Source organism: Aquarana catesbeiana, linkage group LG09 (assembly GCF_042186555.1).
Source record: "Aquarana catesbeiana isolate 2022-GZ linkage group LG09, ASM4218655v1, whole genome shotgun sequence".
Classification (NCBI taxonomy): domain Eukaryota; kingdom Metazoa; phylum Chordata; class Amphibia; order Anura; family Ranidae; genus Aquarana; species Aquarana catesbeiana.
This window is the reverse complement of record NC_133332.1, coordinates 39,515,946-39,536,259: the sequence shown is the minus strand read 5'-3', so window position 1 is coordinate 39,536,259 and position 20,314 is coordinate 39,515,946. Positions and strand designations below refer to the sequence as shown.

Here is a 20,314-nt window from a genome sequence, read left to right as displayed (position 1 = left end):
CAAGTTAGTGCGGTGCGTCCTGCTCACAGTGTTCAGCTAAACCTACAAGTTAGTGTAGTGAGACCTCTGCACAGTGTTCATCTAAAGCTACAAGTTAGTGCAGTGCGTCCTGCTCACAGTGTTCAGCTAGATCCATTCCTGTTATCTTCTTACTGACAGGCAGGCTTGTCTTGTTACAGTATATACAGCTACCTGAAGAAAATTGCTGGTGTTCTTTTGATCCCATTAGTACCACAGTCAGGCAGCTAGACTATTTACAGTTAGTGCAGTGCGTCCTGCTCACAGTGTTCAGCTAAAACTACAAGTTAGTGGGGTGCGTCCTGCTCACAGTGTTCAGCTAAACCTACAAGTTAGTGCGGTGCGTCCACCTCACAGTGTTCAGCTAAACCTAGAAGTTAGTGCGGTGCGTCCTGCTCACAGTGTTTAGCTAAAACTACAAGTTAGTGCGGTGCGTCCACCTCACAGTGTTCAGCTAAACCTACAAGTTAGTGCGGTGCGTCCTGCTCACAGTGTTCAGCTAAAACTACAAGTTAGTGCGGTGCGTCCACCTCACAGTGTTCAGCTAAACCTAGAAGTTAGTGCAGTGCGTCCTGCTCACAGTGTTCAGCTAAAACTACAAGTTAGTGCTGTGCGTCCTGCTCACAGTGTTCAGCTAAACCTACAAGTTAGTGCGGTGCGTCCTGCTCACAGTGTTTAGCTAAAACTACAAGTTAGTGCGGTGCGTCCACCTCACAGTGTTCAGCTAAACCTACAAGTTAGTGCGGTGCGTCCTGCTCACAGTGTTCAGCTAAAACTACAAGTTAGTGCGGTGCGTCCACCTCACAGTGTTCAGCTAAACCTAGAAGTTAGTGCAGTGCGTCCTGCTCACAGTGTTCAGCTAAAACTACAAGTTAGTGCTGTGCGTCCTGCTCACAGTGTTCAGCTAAACCTACAAGTTAGTGTAGTGAGACCTCTGCACAGTGTTCATCTAAAGCTACAAGTTAGTGCAGTGCATCCTGCTCACAGTGTTCAGCTAGATCCGTTCCTGTTATCTTCTTACTGACAGGCAGGCTTGTCTTGTTACAGTATTTACAGCTACCTGAAGAAAATTGCTGGTGTTCTTTTGATCCTATTAGTACCACAGTCAGGCAGCTAGACTATTTACAGTTAGTGCAGTGCGTCCTGCTCACAGTGTTCAGCTAAAACTACAAGTTTGTGGGGTGCGTCCTGCTCACAGTGTTCAGCTAAACCTACAAGTTAGTGTGGTGCGTCCACTTCACAGTGTTCAGCTAAACCTACAAGTTAGTGCGGTGCGTCCTGCTCTTAGTGTTCAGCTAAAACTATAAGTTAGTGCGGTGCGTCCACCTCACAGTGTTCAGCTAGACCTAGAAGTTAGTGCAGTGCGTCCTGCTCACAGTGTTCAGCTAAAACTACAAGTTAGTGCTGTGCGTCCTGCTCACAGTGTTCAGCTAAACCTACAAGTTAGTGTGGTGCATCCACCTCGCAGTGTTCAGCTAAACCTAAAAGTTAGTGGGGTGCGTCCTGCTCACAGTGTTCAGCTAAACATACAAGTTAGTGTGGTGCGTCCACCTCACAGTGTTCAGCTAAACCTACAAGTTAGTGCGGTGCGTCCTGCTCACAGTGTTTAGCTAAAACTACAAGTTAGTGCGGTGCGTCCACCTCACAGTGTTCAGCTAAACCTACAAGTTAGTGCGGTGCGTCCTGCTCACAGTGTTCAGCTAAAACTACAAGTTAGTGCGGTGCGTCCACCTCACAGTGTTCAGCTAAACCTAGAAGTTAGTGTGGTGCGTCCTGCTCACAGTGTTCAGCTAAAACTTCAAGTTAGTGCTGTGCGTCCTGCTCACAGTGTTCAGCTAAACCTACAAGTTAGTGTAGTGAGACCTCTGCACAGTGTTCATCTAAAGCTACAAGTTAGTGCAGTGCGTCCTGCTCACAGTGTTCAGCTAGATCTGTTCCTGTCATCTTCTTACTGACAGGCAGGCTTGTCTTGTTACAGTATATACAGCTACCTGAAGAAAATTGCTGGTGTTCTTTTGATGCTATTAGTACCACAGTCAGGCAGCTAGACTATTTACAGTTAGTGCAGTGCGTCCTGCTTACAGTGTTCAGCTAAAACTACAAGTTAGTGGGGTGCATCCTGCTCACAGCGTTCAGCTAAACCTACAAGTTAGTGCGGTGTGTCCTGCTCACAGTGTTTAGCTAAAACTACAAGTTAGTGCGGTGCGTCCACCTCACAGTGTTCAGCTAAACCTACAAGTTAGTGCAGTGCATCCTGCTCACAGTGTTCAGCTAAAACTACAAGTTAGTGCTGTGCGTCCTGCTCACAGTGTTCAGCTAAACCTACAAGTTAGTGTAGTGAGACCTCTGCACAGTGTTCATCTAAAGCTACAAGTTAGTGCAGTGCGTCCTGCTCACAGTGTTCAGCTAGATCCGTTCCTGTCATCTTCTTACTGACAGGCAGGCTTGTCTTGTTACAGTATATACAGCTACCTGAAGAAAATTGCTGGTGTTCTTTTGATGCTATTAGTACCACAGTCAGGCAGCTAGACTATTTACAGTTAGTGCAGTGCGTCCTGCTCACAGTGTTCAGCTAAAACTACAAGTTAGTGAGGTGCGTCCTGCTCACAGTGTTCAGCTAAAACTACAAGTTAGTGTGGTGCATCCACCTCACAGTGTTCAGCTAAACCTACAAGTTAGTGTGGTGCGTCCTGCTCACAGTGTTCAGCTAAACCTACAAGTTAGTGTAGTGAGACCTCTGCACAGTGTTCATCTAAAGCAGGGGTCTCAAACTAGCGGCCCTCCAGCTGTTGCGAAACTACAAGTCCCATCATGCTTCTGCCTGTGGGAGTCATGCTTGTAACTGTCAGGCTTGCAATGCCTCATGGGACTTGTAGTTTCGTAACAGCTGGAGGGCCGCGAGTTTGAGACCCCTGATCTAAAGCTACAAGTTAGTGCAGTGCATCCTGCTCACAGTGTTCAGCTAAAACTATAAGTTAGTGCTGTGCGTCCTGCTCACAGTGTTCAGCTAAAACTACAAGTTAGTGTGGTGCGTCCACCTCACAGTGTTCAGCTAAACCTACAAGTTATTTTTTTGCGAGCTCTGCACAGTGTTCACCTAAAGCTACCTGTAGAAGGTTGGTGGTGTTTTCCTGATCCTATCACTACCGCAGGCAGCTAAAAAAGCTACAAGTTAGTTTTTTGCGAGCTCTGCACAGTGTTCAGCTAAAGCTACCTGTAAAAGGTTGGTGGTGTTCTCATACTACAGGTAGGCAATTGATTTTGCTAGCTGCAGTATCAGTACATATATATATATATATATATATATATATATATATATATATATATATATATATATATATATATCCCAGCTTAGTGCAGCTACAGGCCATTAGTATGTCTGGAAGGCCAAGAAGGAGAGGCAGACAGTCACAAGCCAATAAGAGAGGGCAAGCAGGCTCTGTGTCTAGTGCTGGTCGTGGAGACGGTGCATCCTCATCAGCTGCTATTTGCAACATATGTCTCAAGCGTATCTCGCGTGGCCAAAACACATGCTTGACCAGACATATGTTGACCTGCCATGCAGTTCGTTGGCAAGCGTATCTAAAAGACCCACACCAAAGAACAAAGAGGACCTCTCCTTGCTCCTCATCAGCTGAGATCTCCAACCCCACTATACCTTCAGTCCTCTCTGAGACCTGCACTGAGAGGAATGAAGGTGTAGAATTAGGTGTGTCACAGCCAAGTACTTGTGGGCAATCTGCTTTTGGTACAACAACATCAGATTGTACCAGGCAAATTTCCCTGCCCCAGCTGCTGCACCGCCGAAAGAAGTTTGCTCCCAGCCATCCACATGCGCAGCGGTTGAATGCTAGCTTGGCAAAATTGCTAGCACTTCAACTGCTGCCTTTTCAGTTGGTAGACTCTGCCCCCCTCCGTGAGTTTGTGGAATGTGCGGTTCCTCAGTGGCAGGTACCCAAACGCCACTTTTCTCACAGAAGGCGATTCCGGCTCTCTATCGGCATGTGAAAGGCAATGTCCATGCCTCGCTGGACAGGGCGGTCAGCGGTAGGGTGCATATTACCACTGACTCATGGTCCAGCAGGCATGGACAGGGACGTTACCTAAGTTTCACGGCGCATTGGGTGACTCTGCTGGCAGCTGGGAAGGATGCAGGACAAGGTGCAGTAGTGTTGGAGGTTGTTCCGCCACCATGCCTCCAAAATGCTAATGATTGTGACACACCTCTCTCCTCCACCCCCTCCTCTTCTTCTTCCTCTATGGCCTCTTCCTGTGCTTTGTCCTCGGAACCAGCGGTGCTCCATAGCCGTTCAAGGGGGTACGCAAGTACGCAGGCCAAAAGATGCCATGCGGTGCTTGAGCTGGTGTGCTTGGGGGACAGGAGTCACACTGGGGCAGAGGTTCTGTCAGCTCTGCAGGGGCAGGTTCAGAGGTGGTTGACGCCACGCCAACTTAAGGCAGGAATGGTGGTTTGCGACAATGGCACCAACCTCCTCTCTGCCCTCCGACAGGGACAAATGACCCATGTGCCCTGTTTGGCTCACGTCCTTAACTTGGTGGTGCAGTGGTTCTTGGGCAGGTACCCGGGCTTACAGGATGTCCTGAGGCAGGCCAGGAAAGTCTGTGTGCATTTACGCCGGTCATATAATGCCAGTGCTCGGCTGATGGACCTCCAAAAGGAGTTTAACCTGCCCAAGAACCGCCTAATCTGTGACATGCCCACCAGGTGGAACTCAACGTTGGCCATGCTGCAGCGGCTGCACACGCAGCAGAGGGCCATCAATGAGTACCTGTGCAACTATGGCACCAGGACAGGGTCGGGGAGCTTGGTTTTTTTCCCCACGCCAGTGGGCCATGATCAGGGATGCATGCACTGTCCTGTCACCATTTGAGGAGGCCACGAGGATGGTGAGCAGTGACAGTGCATGCATCAGTGACACTGTCCCCCTTGTCCACCTGTTGGAGCACACGCTGCGTGGAATAATGGACAGGGCACTTGAGGCAGAACAGAGGCAGGAAGAGGAGGACTTCCTTAGCTCTCAAGGCCCCCTTTATCCAGACAGTGTTCCTGCGTGCCCGCCGATAACTCAGGTAGAGGACGAGGAGGAGGAGGAGGAGGAGGAAGATTGTGTCAGTATGGAGGTGGAGCCTGGCACTCAGCATCAGCAGCAGTCTTTAAGGGATCAGTCCCAAGAAACACATGGACTTGTACGTGGCTGGGAGGAGGTGGCTGCGGACCATGTCGTCCTTAGTGACCCAGAGGACTCCGGACCGAATGCCTCAGCAAACCTACGCTGCATGGCCTCCCTGATCCTGCAAAGCCTGCGTAAGGATCCTCGTATTCGTGGTATCAAGGAGAAGGACCAATACTGGCTGGCAACCCTCCTTGATCCACGTTACAAGGGTAAGGTTGCGGACCTTATCTTGCCATCGCAGAGGGAGCAGAGGATGAAACATGTTTGGGAGGCCTTGCAGAAAGGTCTGTGCAACGCGTTCCCAGAGACTGGGAGGTTACAAACTCCTGTTTCTGGACAACGTGTTGCTGAGGCTTCGGTCAGTCAAAGAAGGAGCGATGGAGAAGGTGGCCATCTGACCGATGCGTTCAGACAATTTTTTGGTCTGCAGCCCCAAGGTATGATCGGTTCCAGCAACCATCGCCAGCGTCTGTTTTACATGGTGCAGGAATACCTAGGGGCAAGATCTGACTTGGACACCTTTCCCACCGAAAATCCTCTGGGTTACTGGGTCTTGAGGATGGATCACTGGCCAGAGCTTGCACAGTATGCAATTGAGCTACTGGCCTGTCCTGCATCCAGCGTTCTTTCGGAACGCACATTCAGTGCTGCTGGGGGCTTTGTAACCGATCACAGGGTGCGTCTGTCCACTGACTCGGTCGATCGACTGACCTTCATAAAAATGAATCAGTCTTGGATCACCACCAGCTACCAAGCACCTGATGCTGATGTAACCGAATAATTTTTTTTGAAATCTCAGATCCCTTTAAAGACTGCCTATGCTGATGCTGAGTGACTATCCCTGAGTAATTATCCTCTTCCTCAATGATCACGCTGATAGCTTGTAAGAACATTTTTGGTTCTGGGCGCCACCACCAGTGCCTAAGGCACAATTTTTCAGCCCCTGTTTAACAGGGGCGTGTAATTACAATTTTTGATGCAATGCTTTGCAGCAGGGCTCGTTTCTGCGTTACAACTAGAGTATCTGTGAGGGGTTGCAGTGTTGTGGCACCAGCACCAGTGCCTAAGGCCCAATTTTTCAGCCCTTGTTTAACAGGGGCGTGTAATTACAATTTTGGATGCAATACTTTGCAGCAGGGCTCATTTCAGCATTCCAACTAGAGTATCTGTGAGGGGTTGCAGTGTTGTGGCACCAGCACCAGTGCCTAAGGCCCAATTTTTCTGCCCCTGTTTAACAGGGGCGTATAATTACAATTTTTGATGCAATACTTTGCAGCAGGGCTCGTTCCTGCATTCCAACTAGAGTGTCTGTGAGGGGTTGCAGTGTTGTGGCACCAGCACCAGTGCCTAAGGCCTAATTTTTCAGCCCCTGTTCAACGGGGGTATGTAATTACAATTCTTGATCTAATATTTCACAGCAGGGCCCATTTCTGCACCCACCAAGAGCGAGTGAGGACTTACAGTGTTGTGGCAGCAGCACCACCACCACCACCACCAAAGGCCCAATTTTTCTGCCCTTGTTCAACAGGGGCATGTAATTACAATCCTTGATCTAATATTTCACAGCAGGGCCCATTTCTGCACCCACCAAGAGCGAGTGAGGACTTACAGTGTTGTGGCACCAGCACCACCACCAAAGGCCCAATTTTTCTGCCCCTGTTCAACAGGGGCATGTAATTACAATTCTTGATCTAATATTTCACAGCAGGGCCCTGTGAGGGCTTACAGTGTTGTGGCCACAACAACACCTAAGGCCCAAATTTCTGCTGAGTATATAGGGCAGGCCCCTACTTTCAAACACTTAACTTACAAACGACTCCCACTTGCAAACGGAAGGAGACAACAGGAAGTGAGATGAAATCTACCCCTAGGAAGGGAAATTCTCTCCTGTAAGAGTTAATATGGGAAAAACATTTCTCCTTTCCACTGATGCTTTCCAATCCTTGTTCCACAAAAAAACCCAAATTTTCAAAAAACATTTGTCATTGGGACAAAAAGTGAGGTGAAATCTTCTGAAGAGGAGGAAAGACAGCAAAACAAATGTCACAGTGGTGATAACCCTTCCCTATGTTTTCCAAAAAGCTTAAAAAAGATTTTTTGGCTGGAGCTAAACACGTTAAAAATGTACCCGTTTAAAATTACAAACAGATTCTACTTAACAACAAACCTACAGTCCTTGTCTTGTTTGCACCACCTGTATACTGCTGTTCAGAGTATATAGGTCCTGGTGGCCCCACACCTTTCCTTATTTTAATTTGGGTGCGGGGTTCCCCTTAATATCCATACAAGACCCAAAGGGCCTGGTAATGGACTGGGGGGTACCCATGCCGTTTGTCTCACTGATTTTCATCCATATTGCCAGGACCCAACATTACATTAAACCCGCAAGCAGTTTTAAATGAGATTTTTTCCTTTAAAAATGACATTTTGTGCAGGGACTGTTCTAAACACGGGAAACACGCGCCACTTTACAGGCATACTATAGACACCCCCCAGGTACGATATTTAAAGGAATATTTCACTTTTTTTTTTACTTTTAGCATCATTAAAATCACTGCTCCCGAAAAAATGGCCGTTTTTAAAAGTTTTTTTTGCATTGATACATGTCCCCTGGGGTAGGACCCGGTCCCCAAACCCTTTTTAGGACAATACCATGCAAATTAGCCTTTAAAATGAGCACTTTTGATTTCGAACGTTCGAGTCCCATAGACGTCAATGTGGTTCTAACGTTCGTGCAAATTTTCGGTCCGTTCGCAGGTTCTGGTGCGAACCGAACCAGGGGGTGTTCGGCTCATCCCTATACTTAGGTGCAACTGTGCAGGGTACACAGCACAGTAACTGGAAATACATCAAGAGCCTACGCAAGCACCATACTTCAGGTAGCTATACTGTAGGTGCAACTGTGCAGGGTACACAGTACAGTAACTGGAAATACATCAAGAGCCCACACAAGCACCTGGCTTCAGGTAGCTATACTGTAGGTGCAACTGTGTAGGGTACACAGTACAGTAACTGGAAATACGTCAAGAGCCTACACAAGCACCTGGCTTCTGGTAGTTTTACTGTAGGTGCAACTGTGCAGGGTACACAGTACAGTAACTGGAAATAATGTAAAAACGCCTGCCTGTCAGTATATTATTATTATTATTATTATTATACAGGATTTATATAGCGCTGACAGTTTACGCAGCGCTTTACAACAACATTAGGGCAGACAGTACAAGTACAATACAATTCAATACAGGAGGAATCAGAGGGCCCTGCTCGTTAGAGCTTACAATCTAGGAGGGAGGGTCAAGTTATACAAAAGGGTAATAGCTGTGGGGGATGAGCTAATGGAAAAAATAATGCAGTTGTTAGATGGAGGCAGGATAGGCTTCTCTGAAGAGGGAAGTCTTCAGGGATCGCCTAAAAGTGGATAAATTTGGAGACAGTCTGACAGATTGGGGTAGGGAATTCCAGAGGATGGGTGAGGCTCGGGAGAAGTCCTGGAGGCGGATATGGGAGGAGGTGATGAGGGAGCTAGAGAGCAGGAGATCTTGGGAGGAACGGAGATGGCGTTTAGGTTGGTATTTTGAGACTAGGTTAGTGATGTAGCTGGGGGCACAGTTGTGGATGGCTTTGTAACTTATTGTTAGTATTTTGAATTTAATTCGTTGGGCGAGTGGTAGCCAATGGAGGGATTGGCAGAGAGGGGTAGCAGACACTGATCGGTTTGTAAGGTGGATGAGTCTGGCAGCAGCATTCATGATGGACTGAAGGGGGGATAGTCTATTTAAAGGTAAGCCAATGAGGAGTGAGTTGCAGTAGTCAAGGCGAGAGATAACCAGGGAATGAATCAGGAGCTTTGTAGTTTCACTGGTTAGAAAGGGACGTAGTTTAGAGATGTTGCGGAGGTTGAGGCGGCAAGCTTTGGAAAGTGATTGGATGTGGGGCTGAAAGGAGAGTTCAGAATCTAGGATAACACCTAGCACCCTGACATGTGGGGACGGGTGGATGGTTTTGCCATTGCTCTTCACAGAGAAGTCAGGGGAAGAGGCACGTGGGGGAGGAAATATTATAAGCTCGGTTTTGGACAAGTTGAGTTTGAGGAAGTGGTGTGACATCCATACAGATATGTCGGTTAGTAAGTTAGTGATGCGTGAGGAGACTGATGGAGTGAGTTGAGGGGTGGAGAGATAGATTTGTGTGTCATCAGCATAGAAATGATATTGAAAGCCATGAGAGGCTATCAGCTGACCCAGGGAAGAGGTGTAGATTGAAAATAAAAGAGGTCCAAGAACAGAACCTTGGGGGACCCCGACAGAGAAGGGAAGAGGAGTGGAGGAAGTAGAATTGTAAGTGACACTGAAGGTGCGTTGGGATAGGTAGGATGAGAGCCACTGAAGAGCACAGTCACGGAGACCGATGGAGTGAAGTTTTTTGAGGAGGAGGGGGTGGTCAACCGTGTCAAAGGCAGCTGAAAGATCCAGAAGTAGGAGTACAGAATAGTGTCCGTTGGTTTTTGCAGTTAGTAGGTCATTTGTGAGTTTTAAAAGAGCAGTTTCTGTGGAGTGTTGAGGGCGAAATCCAGATTGAAGGGGATCAAGAAGGTTGTTTTTAATGAGGTGGTCACTCAGTTGGTTGTAAACCAGGCGTTCAAGGAGTTTAGAGGAAAAGGGGAGCAAGGAGATAGGGCGTAGGTTGTTAAGATTGGTAGGGTCCAAGGATGGTTTTTTGAGTATGGGAGTGACCAGTGCATGTTTTAGAGCATCGGGGAAGACGCCAGAGGTGAGGGAGAGATTGAAGATGTGGGTTAGAGAGTGTAGGATGGGGTCAGAGGGTGACCGTAGCATTTGAGAGGGAACAGGGTCCAGGGGACAGGTAGTTAGGTGAGCGATAGAAAGGAGTTTAGCAACTTCGTCTGGAGTAGTAGATTTGAATAGAGGTAGTGTCAGTTGTATCTGTTGACATGGGGTCTTAGCTGGGGGAGATACCTGTAGAGTGGAGATTTCATCACGGATTGTATCAATCTTGTTTTTGAAGTGATTAGCGATTTCCTGGGCAGTGAGTAAATCAGTGGGGGGAGGCGGTGGAGGACAAAGTAGAGAGTTGAAGGTAGAGAAGAGTTTACGGGGATTGGATGAGAAGGTATTAATAAGAGTTGTAAAATAGGTTTGCTTGGCAGTGTGGAGGAAAGAATAGTATTTTTGGAGGGCAGATTTGTATTGGTTGAAGTCTTTGAGAGACTTAGTCTTGTGCCACAGACGCTCAAGAGCGCGACTACGTTTTTTGAGAATTTTAGTGTCATCTGTTTGCCAGGGTTGTAGGGGTCGAGGCCTGATTCTGCGTGTAGTGAGGGGAGCGAGCTTGTCCAGGGTGGAGGACAGAGATTTATTGTAGATGGATATGGCTTGGTTGGGGCAGGACAGGGGGGAGATTTTGTCATAGAGGTGGTCGGTAGCAGAGTAGAGGAGAGAGGAGTTGAAGTTGCGAAAGTTTCTACGGGTGACGGTTAGGCGATTGGAGGGAAAGGTGGTGGAAGACAGGGGGAGAGAGAAACTAATAAGGTGGTGGTCGGAGAGAGGAAAAGGATTGTTTGAGAAGTTGCATGGAGTGCATAGGTAAGAGAATACAAGGTCAAGGGTGTTGCCATCAGAGTGAGTAGAAGCCTGTACCCATTGCTTCAGGTCAAATGAAGAGGTTAGACTAAGAAGTTTAGAAGTAGCAGGAATGTTTGTATTAGCAGGGATGTTGAAATCACCGAGAAGGATTGTGGGAATTTCCGAAGAGAGAAAGTAGGGTAGCCAGGCAGAAAACTCATCAAGGAAAGTCGATAATGGTCCAGGGGGCCGGTAGATCACAGCAATTCTTAGGGAAGTGGGAGAGAATAGACGTATACAGTGGGCTTCGAATGATGAGAGTGAAAAAGAGGGAGGAGGGTGAATAACCTGGAAGGTGCTCTGGGGGGATAGGAGGAATCCCACTCCACCTCCCTTGCGTCCATTAGGCCTGGGGGAGTGAGTCCAGTGAAGGCCACCCTGGGAGAGGGAAGCAGGAGAAGGGGTGTCATATTCGTGGAGCCAGGTTTCTGTGAGAGCAAGTAGATTAAAGGAATTAGTGACAAAGAGGTCATGAACAGCAGTGAGTTTGTTGCAGACAGAGCGGGCGTTCCAGAGGGCGCAGGAGAGAGTGAGGCTGGTGTTGGCAAGAAGAGGAATGGAGACTAGATTGTGTAGATTGCGACTACTGCCAGAGGGTGTAGGGTGATGGTGATGGGTGTGTTGGGCACAGTTAAATAAAGTGGGCCCAGGGTTTGGGGAAATATCTCCAGCGATTAGGAGAAGCAGAAGAGTGAGGGAGGTAATATGAGAATATGATTTGTATGAGGGGACATGCTTCAGTATCCTGGGGGGTATGTTAGCAAGTGGGCTTAGAGTTAGAAAGAGGTGATGAGTGCAGTAATAGGGGGAGGGGAGAAGTGAGGGTGATATGTACAGGTTGTGGGGTGGAGCAGAGGGATGTAGAAAAGAGAGTTTGAGGAGAGAGGCAGCAATTGTGAAAAGGAGGAGAGGTAAAGAGTGCATGTTTCAGAGAGGAAGATGATAAAATTAGGAAATGGGGTCACCTGCAGTCTTTTATAGTTTGTTTTGTGCAAATTGCTGAAGTGCAAGAGCAGAAGTGCCACTTATTTTAAGAACGCCACTTCTTTGGAAGAACCCCCTGTGTGTGCAGCCCCCTGTATGTGTTCCCCCGTAAGGAAGGCCTTGTTTTTATACTGTGTGTTGGGTGTGGGTTGAATCTGGCAATTAATCAATTAGGAGGGCATATTAGCAACACAGCTAGCAGGGCATAACTTTCACACCACAATCAAACTGCAAGGGGACTAAAAGGCCAAACTTGTAAAGATAAGGCAACCCATAATTTAGGTAAGACTTAATGGCTAAATAAACATTGAAATAATGTGAGCATTGCTACAGATGGAGTTGAAACAGTGGTGACAAACAGATTTACCCAATAAGCTTTTTTGCAGTCATGCAATGTTCAGTTTTAAGGTATGTGGAGATATAAACGCAGGTTTACCCAATAAGCTTTTTTGCAGTAATGCAATGTTCAGTTTTAAGGTATGTGGAGATATAAACGCAGGTTTACCTGTGAAGAGAGAAGAAGATGTTCAGGTGGATTGGGCAAGAGCAGAAGTGCCACTTATTTTAAGAACGCCACTTCTTTGGAAGAACCCCCTGTATGTGCAGCCCCCTGTATGACTATATTAGGAAGAGAAGAACAGGATACAGGATCTGAATACTGAATAAACTGAATACAGTGTGTGTGTATATATATTATATATATATATATATATATATATATATGTATGTATATACACAACACCTGGGATGGATATATATATATATACACAATACACTGTAAGTGCAGCTAACTGACTCGACCTGCCTACTCTAGCTAACTTAAATCAAATGACACCGTCTCTCTGTCTATCTATCCCTCTCCAGTCTCCACCGCAACACACTACACAAGGCCGCCACGGAGGTGGCCTTATATAGTGTGGGGCGTGTACTAAACCCCCTAAACCATAATTGGCCAAAGCCTCCTTGGCTTTGGCCAATTACGGCTCTCTGTACACACAGCGCTGTGATTGGCCAAGCATACGGGTCATAGTGCATGCTTTGCCAATCATCAGTCAGCAATGCACTGCGATGCCGCAGTGAATTATGGGCCGTGACGCGCCACACGAATTTGGCACGAACAGCCCATATCGTTCGTAATTCAGCGACTCGAACACGAAGCTCATCCCTGGTAATATTAAAATTTGTTTAACCACTTCCCGCCCGCCCTATAGCGGATTGACGTCCGGGAAGTGGTTGTGTTATCCTGACTGGACGTCATATGACGTCCAGCAGGATAACATGCCGCAGCGCGCCCCCGGGGGCGCGCATCGCGGCGATCGGTGGAGCGGTGTGTCAGTCTGACACACCGCTACACTGATCTTGGTAAAAAGCCTCCGGCGGAGGCTCTTTACCACGTGATCAGCCGTGTCCAATCACGGCTGATCACGCTGTCAATAGGAAGAGCCGTTGATCGGCTCTTCCTCACTCGCGTCTGACAGACGCGATAAGAGGAGAGCCGATCGGCGGCTCTCCTGGCAGGGGGGGTCTGTGCTGATTGTTTATCAGCGCAGCCCCCCCTCAGATCACCACACTGGACCACCAGGGATCGCCACTAGGACCACCAGGGAAGGGGCAACATGTGGATGGCCAGGTATGTACCCCATGGCCATCCACATGTGCCCAGTGTGCCCAGTCAGTGCCAATCAGTGCCCACAAATGGGCACTGATTGGCACCATTATGTTGCAGTGATGCCCAACAATGCCACCCTTAGGGGCATCACTGCAAACAACCAGTGCCGTCAGTGCCACCCATCAGTGTCCATTCATGCCACCTGTCAGTGCCCATCCGTGCCCATCAGTGCCCATCTATCAGTGCCCATCCATGCCCATCTGTGCCAACTATCAGTGCCACCCATAAGTAACCATCAATGCCACCTATGAGTGCCCATCAATGCCACCTATGAGTGCCCATCAGTGCCGCCTATAAGTGCCCATCTGTGCCACCTATGAGTGCCCATCAGTGCCGCTTACCAGTGCCACCTATCAGTGCCCATCAGTGCCGCCTATCAGTGCCCATCAGTGCCGCCTATCAGTGCCCATCATCAGTGCCCGTCAGTGCCACCTCATCAGTGCCACCTCATTGGTGCCACCTCATCGGTGCCCATCAGAGCCGCCGTATCAGTGCCAGTCAGTGCCCGTCAGTGCAGCCATATCAGTGCCCGTCGTTGAAGAAGAAAACGTACTTATTTACAAAAAAACAGAAACAAAGAAAAACTTGTTTTTTTTCAAAATTTTCGGTCTTTTTTTATTTGTTGCGCAAAAAATAAAAACCGCAGAGGTGATCAAATACCACCAAAAGAAAGCTCTATTTGTGGGAACAAAATGATAAAAAATTTGTTTGGGTACAGTGTAGCATGACCGCGCAATTGTCATTCAAATTGCGACAGCGCTGAAAGCTGAAAATTGGTCTGGGCGGGACGGTGTCTAAGTGTCTGGTATTGAAGTGGTTAATGATCTGATTTATTCAGGTGTGAAAAATATGCAAATAAATTAAAAAAATCAGGAAGTTTATGCATATTTACAGAAATTTGGGAATTCATTAGAAAATTGATAAACAAAACTAAATGAAACTAATCCTGGAACAAATTTGACAAAACTAAATTAGTAACATAAATCTATCCGAATCAAAACAAATGTTTTTGTTCTGCACACGTCTAATAGTTACATCTACTGTATGTTTTTCATAGGTAAATGATGATCAGATGGATAGAGCAGACCTTGTTTATAAACTGTTTTGTTCCTCTTCTACAGGCACTCTCCAGGTTAATCTTATCTGGGAACTCAATAAAGATTTTAATGTGACTAACGTGACCATCAAATATACATTCAATGGCAAAGAGTTGCCTGAGGAAGAGATTACAAAATTACCCATGCTCATATCTGATCCTGAGAAAAATGACAGTTCTTTGAACAGTAGTATGCTTATGGAGAAGGAGAAAGAATATGTCAAGAAATGGGGGAGTTTCAGAGAGAAGTTACTTCCTATTCTAAAAAAATGTGACCTACCAGGTGAGATTTCATTTAAAGTGTAATCGTGTTCAAAATTAAAAAAAACATGTATGATGTGATCCTTCAATAGCGTAAACACAGCAGCCTTTGCTTTTTCCTGTAACATTGTTATGTTACCCGATGGTCCTGCCAGTATTTCCATTGTTTCCTCTTTCTTTAACAAGCCAAGTTGTACATCAAAAGTTAGGTTTCAGTGTCAGGGCTAGTCTACACCAGGGACGTGCGGTGAGGTGAGTGGCTGGTGAAGCACTGGCTAGTATCAGAGCCAGATATACACAGGTTACATATGCCGCGATCGTTAGAGCGAGAGCAATAATTCTAGCACTAGATCTCCTCTGCAACTCTAAACATGTAACCCTTTAAAAAATGTTAAAGCGTCATCTATGGAGATTCTTATGGCCCATACACACGATCCGAATATCGTATGACCGTTTTCGCTTATTAGTCGCAAGTAGAAATTAAATAGCTGAATAAAGTCACGAAAATTCTCGACAGAAAAAAAAATCGGAAGTGATGTCATGTGTTGTAATGTCTTTGTATTGAAATTTTCGAACGACAACTATACTGACTAACCGAAAATCGTACGATCTGGAATCGTACGAGGAAAATTTTTGTGCATGCCCGATCAAATAAGATAGGATGAACGGTCGTGAACGGCTGTCGAAAGTAGTGTACACACGATCCGAAAATTGTACGATCCTTCCTCGGACGACCGTTTTCGTACGATATTCGAATCATGTGTACGGGCCATTAAGTACTGAAGTTTGGGTCCATTCCTCAAGTGTGTGCAATTTTAAAGCGTGACATGTTAGGTATCTATTTACTCGGCGTAACATCATCTTTTACATTATACAAAAAAATCGGGCTAACTTTACTGTTTTTTTTTTTTCATTAAACTGTTTTCTTTCCACAAAAAAAATGTGTTTGAAAAATTGCTGTACAAATACCGTGTAACATAAAAAGTTGCAACGACCATTTTATTCCCTAGGGTGTCTGATAAAACAATATATATAATGTTTGGGGGTTCTATGTAATTTTCTACCACAAAAATTATGATTTGTATGTGTAGGAGAGAAGTGTCAGAATTGGCCTGGGTGGTAATGGGTTAATTACCATAAGTATGTAATGTACAAATAATTATTATATATTGTTTTTAAGGTAATTTACTATATTTTCAAAACTGTACTCAAGCCGGTGGCTTAACTGACAAATTACTGAACTTCGAAGTTATAACTTCCAACAAGTAATTTCACAGTAAATGAATAAATAATAAATTATCTTAACATATAGCATATAAATATATGATTTAGCTGGAATATAACAGTACCTTTTAAGTAGCAGCAGATTCTCATTGTTTTTACCTATTATATTATATTTAAAAACAATTACCCATGCCTAGTTTTTAACATTAAATCCCCTATGTCCCCTATGGACAGCCCATCAAAGTAGAGGGAATGTCTGTGGGCGCTGTGTGCAAAAGGGAATATTAAACACAGATTGTGTTGACTGTCACTGGGTTTTCAGGGATTGTCTAAAGGTGGACAGAGTGGGATATAGTGTGAAATATTAGGGTAGGGATTTCCAGAGGATGGGAGAGGATCTGGAGAAGTCCTGGAGAAGAGCATGGGAGGAGATGACAAGGGATATAGAGATCAGGAGATCTTGGGAGGGGTGAAGAGAACAGTTTGGTCAGTATTCTGAGACAAGATTAATGATGTAGCTGGGGGCAGAGTTGTGTGTGGCTTTGTAAGTTATTGCTATTTTCTTGAATTTTATTTGTTGGGTGAGTGGCAGCCAGTGGAGGGATTGGCAGAGAGTGGGGGGGACACTGAATGGTTGGTAAGGTGGCTGAGCCTGGCATCAACATTAATGATGGACTGAAGGAGGGGGTAGCCTGCAGAGAGGTAAGTCAATAAGGAGGAAGTTGCAGCAGTCAAGGCAAAAGATAACCAGGGTCTGAATTAAAAGCTTTGTGGTGTTATTGGTTATGAAGGGGCATATTTTGGAGATGTTGCAGAGGTTGAGCTAGCAAGAATTGGACAGTGATTGGATGTGGGGTTTAAAGTTGCCCTCCGACACAGCGGATTACAGAGTGGGGTGCAGGGCTAATGAAACTGGCCCTGTATCATGTGATCACTGTGACCAGCATTGTAGCTGTGGGAGGAAACTGAGAACTTACTACAGTTATTGGGATTGCAGTAAGCATTAAGAGTTTAAAAATAGATCACCTCCCCATCAGTACAATGTCACTATGGTGACACTGTACTTCTGTGTCTATTGATCAGAGACATTGACTGTGCACTGATGACACTGTACCAGGGCAGCAGCCAGTGTCTCTGATCAATAGCCAGAGTTGTACAATGTCACCATAGAGATACTGCACTGTTCTGGTGACAGTATATCAAAAATAATGTATTTTTTTTTAACACACTGTCATCAAAGCAACTGCAGTGTCACTATGGTGACATTGTAATGCTGAGGCATTGATCATGTACGATGCCACCACCTGATTTAACCCCTTGGACCCAGCACAAGTGCCCTCATTCAATTGCATGTGTCATGATCGGTGGATGTACAGGGGGTATAATTCCTGTCACAGCTGCAAAGCATCGCATTTGCAGCATGTGTAAACCCCTGGCTGCTGCCTCTGCAGCTAAAGGTAGTAGTGGGGGGAGCAGTAAAACTACGTGTTAACCATGAGGTTTTACTGCCCTCATATGTGAACAACCCCTAATAATGCAGCCAATCACAGTGTCTCCAATCACCACCACACCAGCCACAGTGTCACCAAACTAGTGTAGCTAGAAACAGTGTTCCTGATTACTGCCACACCAGACCAGTACAGCCAGCAACAGTGTTCCTGATCACCGCCACATCAGTGCAGTGTTGCCTCTGCCTGCCACCTGTACTGACCCTGGCCTGTTTATTGACCACTTTCTGCTTGCTGCCTGGAGTGATCCTTTGCCTATTTGCTGATCATGTCTCTGCCTGCGGCCTGAACAGACCCGTCTGCACATATGACTGACTATGTTCCTGCCAGAAACCAGTCCCAGCCATTCCCTGTGGACAACTGCATTGCTGGAACCACAGGGACCGTTTCTTCAGCCTCCTGTACTTCCTGGCCAGTGCACATGGCATTCCTGGGGGCAGCCACATACCACTAGGCTAGGCTTGCATGGCTTATAGAAATGGGGACTGCTATAGGTGATGCTACACTAAGCTATATTCTCTGACCACTCATACAGAGGTGACTATTAAAGTACACTTTTTTTATACATTTGGTTGATTTGTATGACACATAAGAAACAATGTCCAGTACATACTTAGTCCAAACATTGACAGGTGGTATTGCCATTTTCGGGAGGGGTAGCAGAATGTTTATCTCTAAAAAAATAATTTTGTGGGTGTTTCTACTGTCCCGGTGCACCAGGGCCTCCAAAAATGTGAAAGGTATTCAGGAAATTAGATGCATAATTTATGCCCCTAGAAAGCCTGAAGGCGCTCCCTGGATTTTGGGCCTCTCTGTATAGATCTAGGTAAAAAAAAGTCTCACATATGTGGTATTACCATACTTGAGAGGAGTAGCAGAGTGTGTTTTGGGGTGTAATTCTAAGTATGTCTATGATGTGTGTAAGAAATATCTTATCGGCAACTTTGTGTAAAAACACACATTTCATTTTCATTCTGCATTTTTCCAAAAACTCATGGCAAAAAAAATTAAGTCTTCAAAAGACTCACCATGCCTCTTAGAACATAACTTGTTTGTTTTCCAAAATGTGGTAATTTTGTGGGAGTTTATTCCGTCCTGGGGTTCCAGGGCCTGCAAGAAATGTGATGGGCAGTCAGGAAATTAGATGCGTAATTTATGATCCTAGATCACCTGAAGGTGATCCTTGGAATTTGGACCCCTTAATGTGTTTAGGCTGCAAATAAGTCGCACACATGTGGTTTTACCATACTTGTGAGAAGTAGCTGAATGTGTTTTGGGGTGCAATTGTAAGTATGTTACTGCTGTGTGTGAGATATAACTTTAAAATGGCAGCTTTGTAAAACAAGTTTTCAATTTAATTTCTTCATTTTCCAAAAAATGTTGACAAAAAAATACAAATTCAAAAACTCACCATGCCTCTTACTAAATTCCTTGGACTGTCTACTTTCCAAAACGGGATCGTATTGGGGTTATTTGTACTGTCCTGGCATTTTAGGGCCTCAAAAAAATTAAACAGGCAGTCAGTACATCAGAATCGATCAATTTTCAAATACTGTATATATACCATCGTTTGTAGACTCTATGACTTTCAAACAGACTAAATAATACACACTGATTTGCTTGTTTGTTCATCAACAAAATATAGCATAATATGTTTTGGCCCAAATTTAGGAAGAAAGATTATTTATATACAAATTTTTATAACAGAAACTAAGAAAAACTTTTTATTTTCAATTTTTTTTTTTTTCCTTTTATATAGCTAAAAATAAAAACCCAGTGCTTATACCACCAAAAGAAAGTTCTGTCTGTGAATCAAGGTAGTGTTGCAGGACTGAGTAATTGTCATTAAAAGTGTGACAGTGTAGAAAAATGGCCTGGACTGGAAAGGGATGAAACAGTCCAGTGTTCATGTGGTTAAAAGCAAAAAGGCAGACTTTTGAGGTACCAAATCAATTATTTTTATTACATATAAAACAAAATAATACTAAAAAGATATTTCACTCGTAATTCAAGCCTGCTGTTAGCAATATTAATACGATCAATTTATATATGATAACTTAAAAGCGAAGTATGGGCTAACAAAAAAAACAAAACAATCCAATGCTGCATCTGTCCCCTGCCGGCTCCAAGGGCCGGTTCACACTTGTGCAATGCGGGAATCCTGCGAATCCAATGCGGGTTCCTGCATCGCACCTGCAGTTCACACTGCCATATGCGAACTGCTGGGAGTGTCAATACATTGTTAATGACACCCCCATTTCAGCTCACATTTGGCACTGCGAACTGACAGTTTGGACATTAATCAGATCGCATGGGTGTGAACACCCACGCAATCCGATTCTGGTGCGGACCAAAAAAAGGGTCCTGTGTGAGTTTGGTCCGAATGCGATGCAAATTCAGCCATACTAGCTATATGGCTGAAATTGCATCGCATGGACATCGCATGTGATTTGCACTGCAGTGCGGTGCGAATCGCATGCAATCTCACAGAGTGCAGCAGTGTGAACCGGCACTTAGGCTGAGAACTGGATGGTCAAAGATTGCTGATCGCTCAGTTCTCAATTTTCCGTGAGCAGAGAGCTGGTGACTGTCAGTCACCAGCTATTTGTTCTGCCCCTCCGGCGCTCACTGGAGCGCTGTACTGTGGAGGGGGTGGGAGTGGCTGTCTCAGGCTCTCAGCAGATTGCTAGGAGGCTGAGCTAGGTGTCTGCCCAGGC

General features: G+C 45.6%; 1 protein-coding gene across 1 annotated transcript in view; it reads left to right on the top strand.

Annotated features, from left to right (window-relative positions):
• The window catches only part of LOC141107531 (uncharacterized), a 204,297-nt gene that overhangs the window by 118,253 nt on the left and 65,730 nt on the right, over positions 1 to 20,314 (top strand). The window contains exon 11 of the mRNA XM_073598330.1: positions 14,630 to 14,887. Coding sequence (XP_073454431.1) covers positions 14,630 to 14,887 — 258 coding nt within the window. The remainder of the gene's footprint in view (positions 1 to 14,629; positions 14,888 to 20,314) is intronic.